The 22,245-nt window shown below is 41.3% G+C and overlaps 2 protein-coding genes across 3 annotated transcripts in view; both read left to right on the top strand.

Annotated features, from left to right (window-relative positions):
- Nucleotides 1–710: 710 nt before the first annotated feature.
- On the top strand, nucleotides 711–4,950 carry snrpe (small nuclear ribonucleoprotein polypeptide E). Its single transcript, XM_084061977.1, has 5 exons — nucleotides 711–883; nucleotides 2,090–2,116; nucleotides 2,236–2,298; nucleotides 4,292–4,370; nucleotides 4,705–4,950. Exons 1-5 carry the CDS (start codon nucleotides 830–832, stop codon nucleotides 4,764–4,766), a joined length of 285 nt encoding a protein of 94 aa, XP_083918103.1. The 5' UTR covers nucleotides 711–829; the 3' UTR covers nucleotides 4,767–4,950.
- Nucleotides 4,951–5,936: 986 nt separating this feature from the next.
- The window catches only part of cdc42 (cell division cycle 42), a 17,251-nt gene continuing 942 nt past the window's right edge, over nucleotides 5,937–22,245 (top strand). Inside the window, exons 1-6 of one of the 2 annotated variants that reach the window (XM_084062339.1) lie at nucleotides 5,937–6,006; nucleotides 15,438–15,571; nucleotides 15,680–15,752; nucleotides 16,039–16,148; nucleotides 17,047–17,244; nucleotides 21,238–22,245. The exon at nucleotides 21,238–22,245 is cut by the window's right edge and continues 942 nt beyond it. In XM_084062339.1, the coding sequence (XP_083918465.1) occupies nucleotides 15,467–15,571; nucleotides 15,680–15,752; nucleotides 16,039–16,148; nucleotides 17,047–17,244; nucleotides 21,238–21,327 (576 nt within the window). In that variant the 5' untranslated portion in view covers nucleotides 5,937–6,006; nucleotides 15,438–15,466 and the 3' untranslated portion in view covers nucleotides 21,328–22,245. Of the gene's footprint in view, nucleotides 6,007–15,437; nucleotides 15,572–15,679; nucleotides 15,753–16,038; nucleotides 16,149–17,046; nucleotides 17,245–18,977; nucleotides 21,190–21,237 lie in introns of those variants that run through there. The other variant, XM_084062340.1, reaches the window with a different exon arrangement.

The raw sequence follows: 22,245 nt of genomic DNA, 5'->3' as shown, positions 1-22,245 counted from the left end.
AAGTTTCAGCAGTGTCAGTAAATCTAATCCAACCAGTAAATGGTTGGTTGGATTAGGGACAAACAATGAACCAGATGAAATTGCACATGTAAATACTGACATCACTGCATTCTGGTTTTAGAAATGTCAGTCAACCCATGCTATGCAGCAATTAGGACAAGCCCTGCTCAACACCTGCACAAATGTATTGAGAATGTTGGGCTGGCTTAATTTCTGAAGGGAAAGAAAGAAGTTGGATCAAAGGAAGAACAAGCTACTGTAAGTGGGACAAAGGAAGCATAAACCATTGCACTTTATAGATAAGATTCAGCAGATTAAAGCAAAATCCTTTTGGGATTGGAAATGTTTTTTGAGAACTTTGGATAATAATAGAGGCCAACGTCAAGGAGAATGTATTATGATTTTAGAGAATGTAATTATTGTTCTTAATTTGTGAACGCATCATCATCATCATTTGTACTGTTTTGCATATGATGTGGGATGTATTATAACGCAATGTTTTAACATCCGGTAAATATGGTACGTTTTTTTCATGAGTTTCTTGATGTAGTGTGCTGTGCACACCAAACAATATTTTGTTAATATCTAAAAGGCTGGAAACGGCCCAAACATTGAACCAGTTGCGCGACCTCCTACCTCCAGGGGACGCTGTGGAATTCCACGACGGAAGCTCCTGACTACTCGTGGGTTGCTTTGCGCATGCGGAAGAAACCAACCCCGCCATTGAAGCAAACATCAACGTGCGGCTTTCGTAATTCGGTGAATTCTACAGAATCATCGTGAAAGTATTACTGTTTTATTCGTCGATACGCGCAACTCGCCTGGAGGGATGGCGTACAGAGGACAAGGACAGAAGGTCCAGAAGGTTATGGTGCAGCCAATTGTATCCTTTCTGCTTTAAAAACTCTACGAACTGTTGAATTGCTAGCAACGATAGCAGAGTTAGCATGCCATTCATCGTCCAACGGTGAAAGAAAACCTGAAGAGACGAAACTCCGCTGGAGTCAGTGGCATGGTTGATTAATGTTATATTATGTTATAGCTTAGCGTTTTATTTTTTTAGTCTAGGTAGCTTTAATACGTATGATTTCTAAGAATTGACGCACAGTTGTTCATTCAGAAAGGTACATTTAGTGAAGTCAAGACAAGAGTAAGAATCATTATTTACCTGACCATTCGAGGAATTTGGCAAAGTCTTGGTGCATTGTTCGTTATATTTATATAACCCATCAGGTCTGACTCTGTATAAAACATACTGTATGTAGTCATTTGTCTTGGTTCTACATGGACAACATGGCCCATTGGCCTCATACCGTGCAATAGCTCCATAAAGAACCTCTCACTCCGCTATACAGCTCCGAGATGAGGTTCTATGTGGTTCTCATCCGGGATCGGTCGAACGTCCGCCAAGATCCGCTGTTTACCCTTTTGTATACATCGTAGATTCCAAACCTCACGGATGTTTAAGGTTTGGACCGGAGCATAATATTTTAGGTCTGGAGCGAAACTACCCCTTTAAATCGCTTATTTAGTCCGCCGGTGGCCATGTTTCCCATTGTAGCCAAACTAGGAGCAGTACTGGCAGCGGACGTAGGGGGGTTTTCCGGGTTGAATGGGAAACATGGCCACAGGCTGACTAAATAAGCGATTTAAACGGTAGTTTCGCTCCAGACCTAAAATATTATGCTCCGGTCCAAAACTTAAACATCCGTGAGGTTTGGAATCTACCATTAGTTTTGGGATACGATGTATACAAAAGGGTAAACAGCGGAGCCTTGGCGGACGTTCGACCGATCCCGGATGAGAACCACATAGAGCCTCATCTCGGAGCTGTATAGCGGAGTGAGAGGTTCTTTATGGAGCTAACCGTGCAACAGATCTCCGTTGAACAGTCAGTGAACTCTTAACAAACAGCAGAAGCAGTGCTACTGTATCAATCAAATACATCTATGATAGTCTTGATCCAAGGCTAGAACAGTATATGAACCTAAATGGAGAAGCACGGATAATATTGTCATGTGATTATAGCAATATTTGTGCCTTTTGCTTTGATATGCAACATTTTTCCCTTGACTCTTTTTTTTACCAGAACCTCATTTTCAGGTATTTACAAAATGTAAGTATTTGATGTCTATTATGTTTTACTTCATTCTTTGATCATGTTTTGTGTCAGTACTTGATACTTTAAGTTGTTCATCTTGGCCATAATCTTTTCCTCCTCTGTCTTTGCTGCAGCGCTCACGGATCCAGGTCTGGTTGTATGAACAGGTGAACATGCGGATAGAGGGATGCATCATTGTAAGTTCAAATTAAAATGTCTTACATTTGGGATAGTGATACGATATAAATGTATTGTATTATTCCTGTCAATTTACTGCACTAAAAAACTTTAAAATTGTTTCATAAACGACAATATGGGTTACAAACAAGTTAACATAACATGGTGAAAATAGCCTTACTCATGGTAGGCCACCACTATGCATTATCCTGTGGCCAGGCTTTCTGTCCCCGTTCCATCCAGCTCTTCACTGAGACAAAGGCAGCATCAGACGCCTTCTCTACACTGATTCCAACAGATCTTCAACTTTTTGTTCACTTTCAGAGCCCATTGATTTAATATAATTGGAATTTATAATGAAAGTTATAAATTAATTGCAGTGTAAATATAGCAACCTAAATAGTATTTTCATTCATTTAAAGCCATAATATTTACATTCATTTGACCTATTAAGACCTGAGGTCGATTCTAGAATATTTTATAAATCCGGACAGTTTTCTGAAAAAACGCATGTTGCTACATACATAGATAAATCTATCAATCCTCAAGTGCGGGTGCACTTGAGGCAGAGCATGTGAGTGGAGTGGAGGGTAATGCCCCAAATCATTTGAAAATAGCAGATCAATAGCAGCCAATTTCAGACTGAAGCTCCACGCAGCTTCAGTCTGATAATCAGGCTATAGATGGACAGCTACTAATGTTGCAAAATATGCCATCCATGTTTCCTTTTCATGTAGGCATTGTATTTTTTTATTAAGACGGACAATATTAAATCCTGTGGTATAATGATTAATCCTCAGATTGGCGAGAAGGGGTACTCAAAAAACGAATGGTTAGTTCAGCCAAAACCTGTGGGCGGCACACAATGGGCGGCAGTGGCTCAGGGGTAGAGTGCCCGGTAGAGCGGCCAGATGGGAACCGCGAGATTCCCAGTTCGATCCCAGGCTCCCCCAGAATTAGTCTCGAAGTGTCCTTAGGCTGAACCCTAATTGCTGAGCTGGTTGGTGCCTTGCATGGTTTCCTCCACCATCGGTGTATGAATGTTGTAATTCACAATCTATGTAAAGCACTTTGGATAAAAGCGCTATATAAATGCACAATTTACCTTACCATTTTACTTTTGTTCCAAATAATCGTAGCCTTTGATCGGTTGTGATATAACTTAACTAATGCAAAGTATTTGTAAACATACTTGTGTAGATTACGGAGAAATTTGTGGTGCGCGGCCCCGACCGAAGCGGCTTGGAGTGGCATGTGGTCCTTCGCCGAGTTCCGCTCCTACCTTTTCATAAACCCGCTCCCTGCTCCGTTAAAAATCATCCGCCGAAAGCTGACTCAAAATAAAATACAAAATATATAAATATATATATATAATATTTTTCTAATTACTTTTTTTCATATTCGAATCCAGTGCTATCGAACGAAGCTTTGAATATTCAAACTATTTGAGTCAGCCCTAGGTACACGATGTAACAACAAGGAAATGAAAGTACACGATGTGACAACAAGGAAGTGAGAGACTATTACCAACAGTTTTTTTAGATGTCTGTCTTCGTCGAGTCTGGTTGTGAACGTCTACCTACATTATCATTTTGAATTGATTAAAGTGACCGTGTGTGATTCCCGTGTTGTGCACATTCAGTACAGCATTCTGACAGTACGTTTTAACAGCGGGCGACTCTCTCGTCTCTCGCCCCCCCGCCCACTTCGCCCTATCGCCAGTAGTTGCCGGCTCTCATAGACATATAATGCACTTCCGGAAAATACTATCCTGATCGCCCGCTGTTAAAACGCACCGTGACGAGTCAGGGTTGTCCGTCTGCAGTGCAGACAAGCAAAGGAGTAACATGAAGCTTACAGTCTGCTCCAGCTGACTGGCTGAAGCTATGAGTAAACAATGACATGTAGGCTATTTAGACATGCATGTTCCCACAAATGATCAATGTATGCTTGTCTTTAAATCAAGTATCAGTTTTGGAGACGGCTTATGCTCACATTTCCTTCTCATCTTAGGGCTTTGACGAGTACATGAACCTGGTTCTAGATGATGCTGAGGAAGTCCACATGAAGACAAAGAACAGAAAGCCCCTGGGTGAGACACATGCAGTCCAAAAAGCCGTCTCTGTCCTAACCTTTTCTTTTTCTTGCTTTAACTAGAGTTAACCTAGAAGATCCCTATTGATCGATTGATTTATTATTTGATTAATCCATGCAATTCATTTAGTCAGAATGATAAGATCAAAGCAAATTAAAGCATGACTTCACAGAAGTCCTATGTATTTTATTTATGAATATTAACTCCTTTATGGCCATTGATTGGCTTATCCAGAACTGACTTGACATGGTATATCACTTTTTCACATCTGTTGAATTGCTCTGCCTGTCTTATCTTAACATGGTTTTCTCTTTCTGCCTATGTATTTCAGGGAGGATCATGTTGAAAGGAGACAACATCACCTTGCTGCAGAGTGTGGCCACCGCCACCTAACCTGGTGTGGAAGTTTCACAACTGAGATGTTGGCGACTCTACATTTTCTAGACATTTTTTTCTTCTCCCCCTCGTTTTGTTTTGCAAATTGGTTGAATATTCTTGTTTATGTAACATGGATAATGTGATGGTTTATTTTTCCTAGTGGTTTTTCAAGAATAAAGCCTTTTGTTTTTGTTTCTTACAGATGTTATCATTATTCCAGTTTTTTGCACATCTTTTTGAGATTTTTTTTTGGTGTTGTGGAGCTACACTGCCATCTAATGGTAGGCGGTAACATAGGATTTTAATTTAGGTCAAGCAGCAGACAAATCAAGACATCGTTTAATATACTGTTTGTGTATGTGATTTTGTTGTATTAAGTTCACAACCACTAACCTTTAGTGGTTTTAGGAAAAGCCATAGTAGACCATTAAAATAAGGGAAAACCGTAGCTGAAACCTAAATATTTAAAACACTGTTGGAAAAATAGTACGGTGAAATGTCCCAATGAATTAAGTTTAATTCTGGCACATAGTTTGTGGGTACAGCTTAACCAAAAGCATACTGTAATGTGAAAAAAATAATGTGTGAGGTGGAAAACTTGACCCCAAAATAATGCATTTTGTCCTAATTTCCAAATTGTTGAGCAAATGTGCGATTCTTACAGCAAGTGTGTTACAGTCATAGCGTAATTCCGTTATATAAAATGTTAAAAATATATATCTTGATTGGAAAATAACTGAGATCAGAATGGCATTTAAACAGTAAACGAAATGTTGGTAATTATTACAGTTTAAATTCCATATGCATTGCATAAAGTTCTTATGCAGGGAACAAACAAATGTGGTTTCTGGATGGGATACTGGCAGGCACGGGTGTGAAATTGAAATCACAAAATAAAATACATTTTCAGTTTAACCACTTAAACCAGCATCGGTATTGTGAGGATTGAGGAAAGCTTTAGCTGAAAACAGCAGATCGACAGCTCATCTGCATCTCGTGAGCTTGTCGATCTGCTATTTTCAGCGAAGGCTTTCTGACAATAACAGAAAACCGAAACTATACTAGTATTGAGCCCTGAGGGACTCCGGTTACCCATATGGGGTTTAAGTGGTTCTAAAGTTAACCCAAATCATATTGAAACTGGTGAACGTTGATGCCGAGTGACGTAGTACGCGACGTGTCCCTGTTCTGCTGAGTGGGAAGCCCCTAGCGCCAGCCTGCCAACGCCCGGCACAGACACAAATAAGAGGATACGGTACGGAAAACAAATCTCTCCTTTTCATTCTCTTTTTTTGTCTTAATGTAACGATTAATGCTGTCTTTACTAATAGTTAAAACCACTGCTATTAGCATGAGATTGCCACATTGAGGTTAACGGGTCGCAATAGTTTATATGCCTGTCTCATTCACTAACAGCATCCGCTAACGTTAGCTCAGCTGGGCTAACTAGGTTAGTAACGATAACGACCCCGGCTAGGGAGAAGTGTTGCGGTGTGTTTACACCGGTTAGCAATGGGACCCTGTGTGAAGTCTGTCGTTCTTGTTAAAATGCTTAACAGGGCTGTGTGACAAGCCATTTAAATGGGTCGTTTGACAGTGAGGGAGCAACGGCAGTTTCAGCAGCAATAGTTGATGTTAGCTGACATTAGCGTGACGTGCCTCGAAGCGGCGCTGTTGTGCGGTTACAGCGCTATCTCAAGTATGGTCGGGCTACTTTAACGTTAGCCATTTTTACAATCAAAGATAGTATACTGTATCATGGACCTAGTTGTCAACCTTGATGTTTTTTTCTTTCTGCTAATGCCAAATGTAACGTTTGGCAATAACTGCTGTTAAGTATCATGTTAACAGTTGCCAAAATACCAGTTAGTTGATAATAGTTAGCCAATCAAGGTAAGCTTGATCGAGCCCGAAGCAGAATATAACTCTATGGTCCGGAGTCTCCTGGACGGTGTGGGCTGATTTGAACGCGATCACTACTAATTGTAATTAACTGTACAATTCTAACTAGCTTTGAGTTGTGGTGTGTTGTGTTGCAATGACTTAGGCAAATGTAGATAGAATTGAGCAATAATAGCTGCGTATTCATTTTTCTTAAGCGAAAATGTTGTACTGGTCCAAAATAAGTAGAACAGTAACTTGTAATTTGAATAATTGAAGGCATCCATCATTTGTTAATAATTCCTGTTAAAACAGCATCGTTTTTTTCACATGTTTGACACTGTAAATATCGCATCAGCTGTGAATGGGCATAATACTCTTTTCTGGGTCAGGCCTGTGTAATGTATGTGCATCACTGGGTCTTGTATATGAAAAGAGCTCGTAAGAAAGCTTTCAGGCAAACTGGGACCAATCACAGAGGAATTTAAAGTGAGTAAATCCGGTAGTAAAGCCAGTCAGCACCTTGCTGTAGCCTGTCGTTTGTGATGTGATGTGACTCAATACACTATTGTTTTGAGCCGTGGGGCTTTTGACTGTACTATTCATTGTGCAGTTAGAATTAGATGCATGCATCCCATTTGATCATTACCTCATTTAAGGTTTAAGTGAATTCCAGGCTCGATGCACTTGTGTCCAATCCAGTGCTTATTTCCAATTAGCAGCTATGTGTTCTGTTTTAAGTGCCAGCATCTGTCACACTGTCATCCTAGCAAACTGAAACTCAGCAGCTTTCACAGCAAGCCCATAGGCTGCCCTGCTCTCAATGCTGGCTGGCCTACAAACACAAATGAGTGGATTAAGTTTGATGGAGTCATTACTGCAGCTGTGGCCAACCTCCCAACACATCTCAGCTTTAATACCGAAAAGGCTGTCTGCTGTTGAAGATCGTGTTCAGATATTCCTGAGTTGTCTGTGTTCACGGATGCAAGTCTTTCTAGTTCTGGGTAGTTACACATTGTACTTAAAGTAGGCCACAGTTTGCAAACCATTACTGGCCCTTCAGGGCAGGAAGTGCCATATGCTGTTGTGTGGAGAAAATCAAGGGATGACACAGGCCACTGAGCTGCTTTCACGCGTTTGAGCCATTAGCCTATGCTTCCTTGTGTACTAGTCAAATGTCTTACTTGAAGATGGTGTGATGTAGAAATGTCAGTTTTACTTGTGTATATTTTTGGATTTGTTGTTAAAATTAACAGTGGATATAGGCAATACCCTATCCACTGCTTACATTAACAAGCAAATGCAGAAGCAGTGTTTTGAAAATATTGAATTGAGGTATAGCAATTAAATCTAGTAATAGTTTTTTAACTTACTAAAATGCAAAATGTGTAACTGGTCATACACATTGCGGTCTGTTTTGGAGTTACTACATACTAGATGCAGTTATTCGACATTAATATAGCTTTATTAAATGAATGGAAGGCCTACAAATTCTGGCTAAATGGGTAGGTAGGGCTTCTAAAAATGCTTTTAGACGTGAACCATGAAAACATTTTAAGGCTAGGAAATACAATGTCATTTTTGGCTTATAATCTGAGAAAATCTCACTGGTTGCTTAACTCTATTTAGATGAAGATGACAACACAAAGGGTTAGGGTTACAACTGTAGCACTCAGTCACAGACACATACTGTACAACAGACATTTAGAGTGGACAGGTACATGACAACAAACATGCCAATATGGAGCATCCAGTACAGCAGATTGATTCATTGTACTAGCAAGACAAGAGTTGTGTGCTGAGTTCACATGCAGCAAATGCATTTATTTGTCCTTTGCCTTTTCAATTTTCCTCCCAGCAGCATAACAATCAGAAGTGTTTTCATAAAGCCCTTCTGTGGTGACTTGGTATCAACACAGTGCTAAGAGCTGTGATCGGACAGGTTTGCTAGATTAAAGACAGCTGTACATCGTTTCTTTGGTTGTGAACTTGTGATGGGATTTGCTGCTAGCATGCATGCTGTGGTGCACATATGAAGAGAAATTAAACTTTCAAGCATATCACACATGGTCACACGGAAATGGAGAGATGTGGGTAGCTCCCATTTTCCTATGGACACAGTTAGCGAGGAATGTTATCTCTGTTAATTTATAGGCCTACTTGGATTCAAACTGAATCGGAATTGATCTTTTAAGGAGGATTTATTTAATAAAACAGTTGTCTGAATGACTGTGCTGGACTTCCCCTCACTAGCCTAGCCTACCCCACACTCTCCCTATGGTCACAGTATCTGCTGTTGAAACGGCAACCTCAGGGTCTCTGCTGCTGTGTCCCTCTCTGCTATACCCCCCCCCCCCCCTCCAGTGATGCAGAGCTGTGCATAGGCTTATGTTATAACACTGTAGAGGACAGACTGAGGATGATTTTGGTCTGCAGAGTTTTGGTGAATGACGGTGTCTGTATCTTAACGTTGGAGGAACTAGGAATGGAGAGCATTTTGCGCAGGAAGAACGGATGATATGAGGCTGGTGGTCAGAAGTTCTGGCAAAGACGTGTAGAAAAAAATGCCTTCATGTGGGGTCATAGGGATGTGGGGGGTTGTTGTTGCTAGTGGGCATCCTGCCTTAGTGAAATTTGTCAATTGCTGTTTTAGGCATCGGGTATTAATACAGCTCTATCAAAGTTAGCTGCAAAGCTGTGTTGATTTCCTGTACTACTCTGTAGACTGCAATCAAATTGTGTTCTTTAATATTCCAGAAAAATGTTATGCTGACCTCCTATGTAGGCTTAAATGATATTACTTTTCATTTTGATTTATACTGCCATCTAGCCATTGTGTTTCAGTGTGCAATGCATGCTCCAGTCTCACAATGATTCTACTCTCAGGGTCAGTACTTTTTACAAGAATCCTAATTGTGAAAGTTAATTATCATGGTAGCATTAATGTTCCTAGATTGATACCTATGGTCATCTCATGTCCTAGCTAGCTAAATGGTGCTGTGCAGCACGACTAAACAGATGACGTTATGCTCCAGTTTAAAGCCGCAGTGACCCACTATTGGGAGAGAGGGATAGGAGGTCTGCTCACCCAATATGTAGGAATGGGGGGGAGCAAAGTGTCATCTGTCACATAAAAGAGAGCTTTGCTTGAGGATCTAGCAGCCTCATTCCCTCGGATAAAGGACATTACCATTCTTAGACGTCAGATGAGAAGCTGTTACTTAGCTGCTTGGCAGCCACTGTGCAGGTGATTTGGTCTACTTGCAGCATGTCTAGAATTAAGAGTACCATATGTTCTCTTCTGTGGTGTTTACGTTTGGTGCAGGCTTGCCACGTAGTGCACGTACTGTATAATAAGACCAGTTCATCAACATCAAATCATGGATTTTTGAGGTTAAGGTCTGATGTTGCATGAATATTATACTGTATATATTTGATACTGTTAAATAATTCAGTAAAAAAGCATATAGATAAAAAACGTTATATCTGATAGAATGTCTGATAGGGTTTATTTCACTAGTACTTCTCTCATCTCTTGAAGACTCCTTCACCATTACCATCATGGGTCACTTCATTCAGCATTGGAGAGAGCAGAGAGGTCGTGTGTCTTTTCCTTTGATTGCCATTTAATTACAAAAACAACTTTGATTTTACAAGGGGCCATGTCCACAGGAAGCGTGTTTTTAGTGCTTTGCATATCATGTCCAAAAGCACTACACCCCTAATTGTGCTCTTTCACTTGTGGTATGCCATCCACAATTTGTGAAAGGCAATGACATACATACACAGTAAAATCCTCAGTGTTCATTTAACTCGGTGAACAAATGTAACCAAATGGGCCCATTATGGTCCATTTGGTTACATTTATAAGTCACAAATGGATAAATACATGCTGAGGAGTTTACTGTGTATGCTCACTTATCTTTGATATTGAAGTTTAGGTGCATTGTTGTGTTGTGTATTTGTTTGATATTCAAATTGCTTTGAAAATCCAAACAGGAGGCATTTTGGGATGTAGCCTACCTTCATTCTTTCTATCCCCACCCACCCCCAACTCTCCATCTCTGACAGATTGTTAAGTTTATGGTAGCACAACAACTTAGGTGTGTACCTACGTGTGTGAAGGACATTCTGCTCCCCATTTGTTCCTCGGACGATTCTCTGGCAGCGATGTCTGTAGGATCATTCTGCCATTTAGATTCTGTATTAAATTACGAAAAGAATGAACAATGGCCAGTCCGTCCTTGCCCTTTGACCCCCAGATAGAGGACTCTGTTATAAATGACTGGACAGTGGACAAATAAACGGAGGTACACAGAGCTTGACATTTAAGCCCAGCACCAACTGGTTTGGGTAAAATTTAATTTAATCTAATTTTAGGTAAGGCAAAAAGCTAAATCATATAGTTGTAATGTAAAGTGCTGTGTTGTTATTAGTAGTTTGTTATAGATGCACCAAATGATCGACCACAGATAATCTCAGATCACCAAGGACGATCGTATGTTAGTAAAGTGGCTTATCTTCATTTAAAAAAGTAAGGCTGTGCTAAAAACAATCGATATGGCAATATATTTTATCGTCATGCTTTTCGATACATGTATCGGCAGTGGCCACTGCTAGAATCGATATGTCAGGAAATGCTGTATGTGAATCTTTGATGCAGATTTGTATTTATTTATTAATTTACACCACACACAGTTGAGTATTACGTGAAGTCGCAGTTGACCTTAAGGAGCGCACAACACGTCAGTTGCACATTGTTCCAGAGCACACTCTGCCTACAATATTTGGTCATTATAATTATTGTTTCTTGTACACACTGTTTTGCATGGTGTATGTGTGTACTTGAACGCTAAAACATACAGAGAAAGAGTCAGAAAGGAAAGTTGAATTGTTGCTAAAAAATAAAACCGTAAAGTAAGTTAGGAGGAGGACCGTGCTCACATAACTGCTGCTCATATTTAGAGAGTAATTGGTCTGAAAATACTTCTTACTGGTTGGCTATGTTTAGAAAATGTATAAATTACCTAAACAATACCGTGCACTGCATTTGGTACATAATAATGAGAATGTGTGCCAAATAGAACAAAGAGAGAGCATACAGCCAAATTAAAACAGAAAGATGTTAATTTGTTATTGCTCTCCGACTGCCTTTATAATGTAAAAGGCCTTACTGGGTCATATCGAATAAGACTGCAGCGTAGGGTTAGGGTGTGCATCATCAGTTGAGGGTGCATGTTGAGCACACAGAGGTAGCCGGCCTTATTATGGCGTTTTCTCCTGCCATCAGCCACACCGTAAAAACTGCAAGGAGGACAATGTATTTGTAGAAAGCCTAATCGACATTAAAGATGTTTTACAGCGTGTCTGGCTCTGCAGGAATATGTGTCTATAAGATCAGGTCAGTCTGTGTCGGTGTCCGGAGCTAATCTGATAAACCGCCAGACTGATCATCGCCAAATCTCTTTGTAGACAGAGCCAGTAGGCCACAGTAGTACCTCCTATAGCTTGTAGATCTGCTTTTTGACATATGATGATATACCCTTTTATGATGGAGTATAAATCAATCGCGTGATACACATTGGTCGAACAGTATGCAGTTGGTGGCGGGGAGGTTAAGTTTACAAGCACAAGCAGTTTGTTTATCCACAAAAATGCAAGTTGGAATTTTGTCTGTGTTCAGTAATGTATGACTTTTGAACCCTAGTACGTAACTACATTTAATAACTGGTTCAAGAGAGAGGCAAAGACTCGAGCCATGCTAGTTGCAGGCTATGCACCAAAACTTTTGATATTGGCATTTGGCAACAAGCAGCTCTGATCAGTCATGCCAAAGGCAAAAATCATAAAGACAGCCAATAGTCTGCTGAACGATGTCAAACAACGCTTAACCGGTTGACTACCGCATAATGCAACGTGCTGTGGGTACTTAAAAGTGCCACTCCACCCAAAGTCATGCTTTTGAAGTTTATCCATGAAAATCCTGGTGGTTTTTGGTACTACTCTCCTTTTCTCCAAAGCATTATATGTATTTTTACCTCCAAAACGGGCCTTAAGACCTGCCCTCTTTGTGAAAGCAGGTGTGACTGAAATTCAGGTAGTGAGTAACGTCATCTGTGACATGCCAATCAAATCTTCTTCAAAGGCATGCATTAACACCTGACGTGCCTCCACATCAGGTTGATTCCAGGGGCGTGGCATATTAATGAGGGGTTGTTTCTACAGACGTGGCATATTGGCATAATTCATATATTTTGGAATTCTAAATGAAGGCAAAAACAGCCAAGTTTGAGGTGCTATAATAATCCTTTATGAACATTGTTTGGGTCAGAAATTTATCTGACATGGACCATTTTGATAAACCATTTATATTTCTGATTCTGACCAAGTTTGGACGTGTGAACTGAAACTTTAAAACAATGGACTCAGGCTCAGCATCATTCGTACAGCTCCTGTGCTAACACATATGAGCTTTTCAGAGCTATGCTGCTGATTGACGAATAGTGGCCAAATGTGCTTGTGGGGAAACAAAACTTGCATACCTCTCCACATTTGGAATTGCACCCTACTTCAACCTCTCAGAGAGGTGTCCTGGCAGGCTGGTTACACGCAATGACGTTAAACGTAAACCTGAAAACAGCTCTCCTACTCAAATAGATGGTCACCTGTAGCCTGGTTCCAGACGAATCTGCCTTTGCAAAATTGCACTTTAGCCTTCGGCAGATTAGGTCTGGTCCCCCTCCATAGAGATTTCATTTCTCTCCCTCCGCAGTTGTGCGGAACCAACCAGGGCCCAGTATCCAAATGTGGGCGGGCTTATCACAAGGAAGCACTGCTCTGATTGGTTCGTACAAGGAAGCACTGCTCTGATTGGTTTAGGTCTAACCAATAGAGTCCGTTAAACTCCGTTTGGATATTTTGTAACCGCCCCTTGGAAAAAAAATCTACCGTTGATAGGGACCAGACTAATATCCACGCAGTGTGTCGTGTGATATTGTCTGGCCACGCGAGGCTAGGTCACCTGCACTGGATTTGGGATTGGAGGCAGGTGTAAATCTGATATGTAGGCATTGTAGAGCGGATGTTACAGGAGAAAATTATGAAAAAAAGGAGACGGGGCCAAAGAGAAGCATAAATGGACTAATGAATGATGTTATGATATTGATATGTAATACATTACCAATATTTGTCTAATAAAGTGTTAGCTAATGAGCATCAAGTGACATCCATTGCTGTTTATTTGAAGCTACTTCTACCTAGCTGTGTGTGTTTATGTTTACGCACGTATATACTGTATGTGCTATAGATTTGTGTGTGAATATATATATATATATATATATATTATACACACACACACACACACACACACACACACACACACACACACACACACACACACACACACACACAGTGCACTTACATTTGTAATAGTTTTTAGCAAGTGACAATTTTTATTTGACAGTGACACAGTTACTGTGTTGCTGACAGTGACTGTGGATTGCGTGTAAGTGGGGGTGGTTTATTGTCGATCCAATAGGACAAGAATAGCTCAGCAAAGTGAGTGAGGCGGAACTAATACCATGTACACATTATCCAACTTGTAGTCAGACAGCATGTCAAATTTATGGACTGTATTTTATAGGGATTTGATGTTTAAATTCTTAACCTTTTAAATGAAACATGAACCACTATCTGTTTAGGCCTAATTAACTGAAAATGTTATATTTTTTATATAAATATATTGATTCAAATATTGTATATAATTGTAACGATACAATACTAGAGCAGTGTTGCACACTTGAGCTGTTTTTCAAAATGACCGTCAGCAGTCGGACTGGATTTAACACATGAATTATTCTACAAGCGTTTCATTCTAATGCGCAATGCTTTGATGTGCAGATGTGTGCGCTACTGACAGCTGAACCGCCTTCTCTATCAAGAGCCACGAACCGGTTGAATTATGTATCAAATATCCAATGTTGCTGGCCGCCACAAAATCTATAATGTCAAAGTAGGCAAAGTAGTCGTAGAGAAGATGCTCCTAAAAACCTGGTGCCGATCAGACCACATTTATTGGGTCGCGGACAGTATGGGTTTACACAGGAATTGAGAGCGAGTCAGTGTACATCAGACTTGTTGGTAATTTGAAAGTGACTGGGTTGCCAAAAGTGTTGTTGTGCTACTCTTTAATATGAAGGAGGATATACAGTACATTTTCAGGACTCATACAGTATTCATACAGGATAAAGAAGTGGAATTCATTGATAAAACAAATACATTGGCAGACAAAAGTGGTACTGGAGCTAATAAATTATATTTGTTGGTTTCTCTCTCCTGAGTGAATACATTTATTTTCTGTTTATGGAAGATCTGGAGAGATGGGAAAAACCCCTGTGACTGGTCAAACACTATCAATGATTACTATTGGAATTATGGAGCTTTAACGTTTTTTTGCATCATTGTGGCATGGCATAATAATCCACTTGTTTGAAATACTGCTTTTGTTTTCCTCACAGATTCTGTTTATGATTCCAACTATATTGAAAACGGGTCTTTTGTAGATGTACTGTATATTCCCAGTAACTGCTCCAACCTGCTTAGCAGCTGTTAAATTGTTTAGTGCCATAGTAGAGAAAGCGAGCACTGTGAAGTCTCTCATTGTCATCTCCTGTTCTCGCTCATCACTTTGTTCAATCTCAAATCCAGTCATCTTGTCGACCACATGGCCGTTGTTAGCCTGTTGTGTGATGCTTCTGCTGTAGCCCCTCACTATTGAAACACAACCTGTTTTTCTCTCTTTTCCAGATCTTGAATGAGTTGTGTAAAAGCCAGCTATGCAGACCATCAAGTGTGTTGTAGTTGGGGACGGAGCAGTTGGTAAAACCTGTCTGCTCATCTCTTATACGACAAACAAGTTCCCCTCGGAATATGTACCTACGGTCAGTGGATGAAGCCAAGAGATTATATGCAGCTATCACATAACATTGTGTGTGTCCACACTGATTTATAACAACTTGTCTCTCTTCCTCCCTCTTTCCAAACTGTAGGTGTTTGATAACTATGCTGTTACTGTAATGATCGGAGGCGAGCCCTACACTTTGGGCTTGTTCGATACTGCGGGTATGTGTTTTCTTGTTACATGCTACAGTTGACTAGTGGTACTCATGTAGAATGCCTACAGTTCAGATTGTGAGTGGATGGTGGCCGTTACATTGAAGCGTGTGCTGATACAGACGCTTTCTGTAGTATAAGTGTCGTCCATAGATTGGCAGACTGGGTATTGAGCTGATCTGTTTGACAGGCAGCAGACAGCCTGGCGTACGTGTGTGTGTTTGTTATATTGTTAATTGTTATGATGTTAAACCTGTGTTTTTTTTAACACGTTTTGCTTGTGTGGTTTCTCCAGGTCAGGAGGACTATGACAGGTTACGACCTCTGAGTTATCCCCAGACAGATGTTTTCCTTGTCTGTTTCTCTGTCGTATCCCCCTCCTCTTTCGAAAACGTTAAAGAAAAGGCAAGTCTTTTTTCTCTCTTCTGTCTCTCACTTGGCAGCTTTTCTCCTTTCTCCAAACAAATTCTAATAAATATGCTTTTGAAGGTAGACAATGGGGAAGTATGAGGGCAGCAATTAGGTTTATTTTTCTGTAGCTTAGCAGGATATCTTTCACATTGTATTTCAGTAGTATTTATTGTCTATTGTTTATATGTATACAAAATGTTATAACATAAAAAGAACAAATAAAATGTAAAATGGTAACTGTAAAATAGTAGAAGGATCTAAAATGTGCAAAGGATCTAAACATTTTCCTGAACATGCAGCTGTCAAATACAATGAAAACTCTTTTGTGCTCAACCAGCAGTTTGCACATTTCAAAATGACTTCAAAACCAACAAGTGTTTTAAAAGTGGTTTTCACTTAAAGGAATTTGCACAATTGCTACTGCATAGTGCAATATGTGTTTAACAGACACTACAGTTGAAATCTGTCGGACAGATCCTTCGCCGCATAACGGCCTCCGTTTTCACTGCTACGCTGATGACACACAGCTCTACCTCACCTCCAAAATCATTACTGCTACCACCTGTGCCTGACTGACATTAAAACCTCGATGCAATATTAATCCATATGCGGAGCATTTATACTATATTTATTCTGTTGTCTGTCATTTCCTTGTTCTGGGCACCATTCTAATCATTCTAAGCATAATCAACCCAAATTCCTATAAGTAGTAAAGCTGGGTTTGAATAACCGTTTTAAACTGAGTTCATTTCAGGATCTTATTGTACACATTTTACTAAACCCACTTTTAATTGATGGTCTTCAAATCTATGCCTAATACCGTTACAGACAAATGTGCGAGCCAAGGCTTTGCTCGTATCCTTACATTTCTCTGTGTTTGTGTGATGTCCAGTGGGTACCAGAGATCACCCACCACTGTCCAAAGACGCCTTTCCTGCTGGTGGGGACTCAGATCGACCTGCGGGACGACCCGTCCACTATAGAGAAGTTGGCCAAGAACAAGCAGAAGCCCATTACTCCAGAAACAGCCGAGAAACTGGCCAGGGACCTCAAGGCCGTCAAATACGTGGAGTGCTCAGCCCTGACACAGGTAAGAGCTATTTAGACTGAGGGCCCTATCTTGCGCCATGCGCTATCCCTTGGCACTACCCACTACCTGTTAATTACGCACAAGGCAGTTGGCGCTGTCCCCAAACGGTAACTTACGGCTGCGTTACCCGCTATACATTATGCCGACTCCGAAATATGAGTCTTTCAGATCGGCTCTGGGATCTTGCATGCATGCTCAATGTACGCCCCACATTTCCATTTCAGGCGTGCTCTTGTAAACAACCAACTGTATAGCAGGTGGTCTGAGGACCCACAATGCGCTTCCCATACGCGTGTGGACAAGGTCGCAATTTCACAGATAGCTCAACTACACGCCCATCAGCCACACCTCCAGGCGCAAATATGGCAGTCGGCATAATGTTCAGTGGGTAAAGCTGACGCACTATGTCGTTTAGAGTTAACGGCAGCTACCTTGTGCGTAATTAACGGATAGCACATTGTGCCACGGGGACGCACGATAGGGCCCATATACTCAAATGCACATGCGCTCACATACGGTACAGTATATTCTTCAGAGGTAAAAAGGCAAGAAAGTGGTGTAAAGAGGAACATTATGTCCCCTGACCCATATGCATATTGTTCCTCTATTTCTGAATGTTGATAATTTTTTATCTCACTGTCCTGTCTTACTTCATGAGGTCAGGGGGGCTGTTGATTCAAGTCCCATAAAGGTTCGATGGTTCAGGAGAAACATGTACTGTATAGGCCATAGTATACTTGGTTAGATCAGGGCTGTGGTTTGCGTATTTGAAACGGATAATGTAATGTTACCCAAGGGTAGGGGTTCTCAAACCTTTTTTATACCACAACCCCATATTTCATGGGATTTCTTTTGGCGTTTTTTGATTGCTGATATAGTTAAGTCTCTGTCAGGTTTCAAAAAAGATTATTGTTGGAGTGAAAAACACAACCTTTCCTGCATGTATTGTGACAGTACTTGTGTTTATCTTCAGACTTTTAAAACCAAAATTAAACAACATTAAGCAGATGACAGACAGAACGGAGAGAGAAAAGCACCTTTTTTTTCTGGTAGAGCTAGTTAACCTTGATCCTCAACTCAAGCATGGCCCTGGCCATGTTACTGTGATTGCCTTCTCACAACCAGTCATGTAACATCAGCTCTGGGAGAAAGAAGCTGACACCAGGCTCAGCGGGCGGGTTGCCGGGTCCCAGGCTGTGGGGACGGGCCTTGCTGGAAGAGAACAATAGTCTCTCTGCTCTTTCCTTCCTGCCCCCCCCACCAGCAGGGGCTGTTGCACAGCTGCTGATGTAATATCCTGTTTCCTGTCCGCTACCTCTGCGGTCTGGGGAGCATCCCTCCATCCACACCTCTGCTTCACAGCCCAGCTAACAGAACTACTCTGTGTCTAGTCTGTGGCCGCACACTCCTTCTCTTTTTGTCATGTCTTTCCCACACACATTCTTTAACCACATTAACCCTGGCGTCCCTGTTTTGGGCATGTCATTATAGGAAAACAAATTTGACATTTTGTACTCCAAAATAGCAGCTCTACAAGCTTGCAGAATCGACTGTTTTCGCATAGCCAACTTACAACATAAGGCTTAAGTGGTTAATTCTATCTGTTTCAGACAGTGTTCCTCTTTGCTCGGCCATGTTCCTCTTTTATATCCATCTCCCTCTCTTTCACTGTGCCTGTGCTAGCTGTGCTAATATAGTGCTGTTGTTCTCTCCCCTCCCCTCTGTCATTGTAGCGAGGGCTGAAGAATGTATTTGATGAAGCTATCCTAGCTGCCCTAGAGCCGCCCGAGACCCAGAGAAAGAGGAAATGCTGTATATTTTAAAGTCGCCCACTCCTCTTCACCACCTCTCTCTTCCTCTCCTTGCTATTGTTCTCTGACCTCCACCACCATTTTACCCTCAGCCCCCTTGTCTCTTGCCTTTCTACTCTCCATCTCTTCTCTACCGTGTCCTTCTCCCCCTCTCTTTATTCCTTCAGAGCTGCTGCTTTTCAAGTATTTCCTCGTCTTTACAGCCAAGTAACCAACATGCCAATCAGCAACCCATTTCCTGTCTTCACTTCCTCTCACCCACTGCTACTTTTCATTGAGAGCTCACCACAGCTTGTGTCTCTGTTTTCTGACTAATAGGATTTGACTAATTGTGACATAAAATAATAACATTTGGCCAAATCGGCAGATTCGGCACTGGTTTGGCTCCTGTGTTAGCCTACTTAATGTTTACGTTTTGGAAAGGGGTTTGCTTGAACTTAGTTTGAATTGACATCATTAACCTTCCGGTCAGACACATCACCAGACCGTCTCATTATTCTCCACACAGGGTTCTGCTTTTGGCCCTTCCTCATATATTTGGTCTGTGGCCAAGAGTAGAGCTCTAAACCTACTGAGGACATAGGATACTGTTTGGGATGTGGCCATTGTTGCTTCAGTTACTCTAGATTTTCCTTTCCCATTCCATAATAGTAGTTTGGAGTGGATGTAGGGTGGTGACTTGTCAGGGCTCAGCAGTATTAAAAGATCTGCACATTAATACAACCTGTGCCTCCATTAACAAACTAATGTTTATGTAATTTTGTACTACTGTTTGATGTATAATTAAACAGGCCAAGATGTCTGATTATGGTTGCTGTTTAGTACAACTGATATATAGAGAGAGTTTGGCGATCTTTGCAATACCAACTATTAAAGGAACTATTCTTCCTTTAGCATGAAAGCAGGCAATATTGGCTATTGAGCTATATTGACCATTTGTTTTATATGGGCTCATAACCAGATAATGTTATTTTTCTTGGAAGTCGTTTGCTTCCTGTCATGAAGCAAAGAATATGGTTCACACTTTCTGTGGCCACTCATCCTCTCTATATGACTAATGTGCAATTTTCTGCAGTGCATATCCTCCTTTCGTGGAAATTCAGATGATATAAAAAAAAGAAGCTTCCATAATTGTAATAAATGGTTTGTGAAATTAATTAATAAAGGACACATTTACTTGCTATCTCTTGTTCTCGCTTCTTTCCCAGTTCTTCATTTTATAGAGTCCACAGAGGAGTGTAGTTTAGGACTAGTGTACTCTGAGCTGACTAGAGCCCCTGGGGCCTGTGGGTTCCCTGCATACAGCAGCACAGTATTATACCTCACATGATCAGGCTAAATGTAAGGCTCTTACACTGTTCTGCTGAGGGGCAAACATAACACTCGTCTCTTTTCATGACATCCATCTCAACGCAGCGATCACAACACTTTTGAATCTCATTTGGTTCATTCATAGAGGTGTGTGTGTGTGGGGCCATGTGTCTGTGTGATTCTGGCTTATTAGTTTTGTTTGTCCTGCCTTATACACTCAGCCTCTACCTCTTTACCTTTGTGTGTGGATAATGTGTGGATCCTTGTTCTCTTTACCCCGACTTTCTTGTTTGACTTGCCAATGATTTGAATTGTCTCAACCAATCTGCACCTCACACTCAGTCAACACAGTGACATGTTTTGCGTTGTATCCTAAAGCCTGAGTTATACTAATGCCAGCCTTACACCAAATTACCTATGTTGAGATACAATCATGAGAGTTTTGCTCGTTTCGTTGCGTGTTCCTGTCTTCTCGGCCGTTTGGTGTAAGGTGGTCACTAGCTGCTTGTGTCGTACACTGAAATAACTGATCTATAAGCTCACAACATGTTGTGAGCTTGTAGGTTGTCGGTGTGCGGCAACCCACACAAATCATTGGAACACGGGCATTACATAAAATGTTGCACACATTAGTTCATTTCCACAAGGTCATACATTTCTAGATTATTTTATTTATTTAGTCGTCTTTGAACTGATTTGGCCTTGTTGGTTTGTCTGATGTAACAGCACACATTCCATGGTTCATTAGGTGTTTGTTTGGACCTGAATATGTTACACTTTGTTTTGCACAGTGACTTTCCTCCCATTGACCCCTTTATTTGACCTGTGTGTAAGAGTGTGTTGTCTCATAATTGTGTGTTTGTGTCCACAGAAAGGCCTAAAGAATGTGTTTGATGAGGCGATATTGGCTGCGTTGGAGCCCCCAGAGCCCAAGAAGAAACGCAAATGCGTGCTGCTATGAGTGACCCCTGCCCTGAAAGCATACACGCAACACACACACACACACACACACACACACACACACACACACACACACACCCCTACCTTATGTACATACATGCACACACATTCTTCCCTCGCCCTCTCCATACCATCCCTTTCCCTTGCTCTGCTAAGGCTGGTTAACAGCTATGTCCTTTACAGCAAAGACTAAGAAAGAAGATGACCAACTAAGTTTCAGATAACCCTCTGCAATAATGAAAAGCTCCTTTCACCTATATCTGAGTCCGGCCTGTTGGGAGACAGAAGACAAACCTAACCCCGCTACCAGGTTGCAGATGGGCTCTGGGCAGGATGGTGATATGCACCAGGCTTAAGTAGAATTCAAGAGGTATGTCGAGTTGAATCTTGTCAGTGTAGTGGCCTATCCACTTCTTGGTGTCCAGCCACTTAGCTGCCATTGGCCAATGAAAAGCTCTGATGGAGTTAAGCCCTGCCCCTTTTCCAGCTGCCTGATAAGTGCTGCTTTATCTGCGCCCCGCGACGAGCGCACTCATCACCTAGTCCCCACGATCCTTCTAAGCAGTACTTGACAAGTAGTGCTTCTTTGTTTTTGTTTGCCAACACCCGCCCTCCCCTTCCCTCAACAAACACAATAGAAGTCTGAAAAACTTTCTTCCATATTCCAGGCGGACTGACTCTAAGCTTTGACCACCCAGAGAACCGTGCACATCTGAAAGGATTGGATAATTATGTGAATCATAGTTGATGTCCTACATGCTCTTATTAGGACCTAACATTCTGCTCTGTACCATCTAATCCTGTCACATCTGCTGACGTTCAGGGTGCTGGCTAGCGGTCTATTTGGAATGCAGTGTTCGCCAGAAGAGCTAAAGGCAAACCAATAGCAAAAGGGTCTGTGAGCGGATCACAGGAACTG

The sequence above is a fragment of the Gymnoscopelus microlampas genome, assembly GCF_963454915.1.
Source record: "Gymnoscopelus microlampas genome assembly, chromosome: 7".
Lineage (NCBI taxonomy): Eukaryota > Metazoa > Chordata > Actinopteri > Myctophiformes > Myctophidae > Gymnoscopelus > Gymnoscopelus microlampas.
The sequence above is the reverse complement of the archived record's forward strand: the minus strand, read 5'-3'. Positions and strand labels throughout refer to the sequence as shown.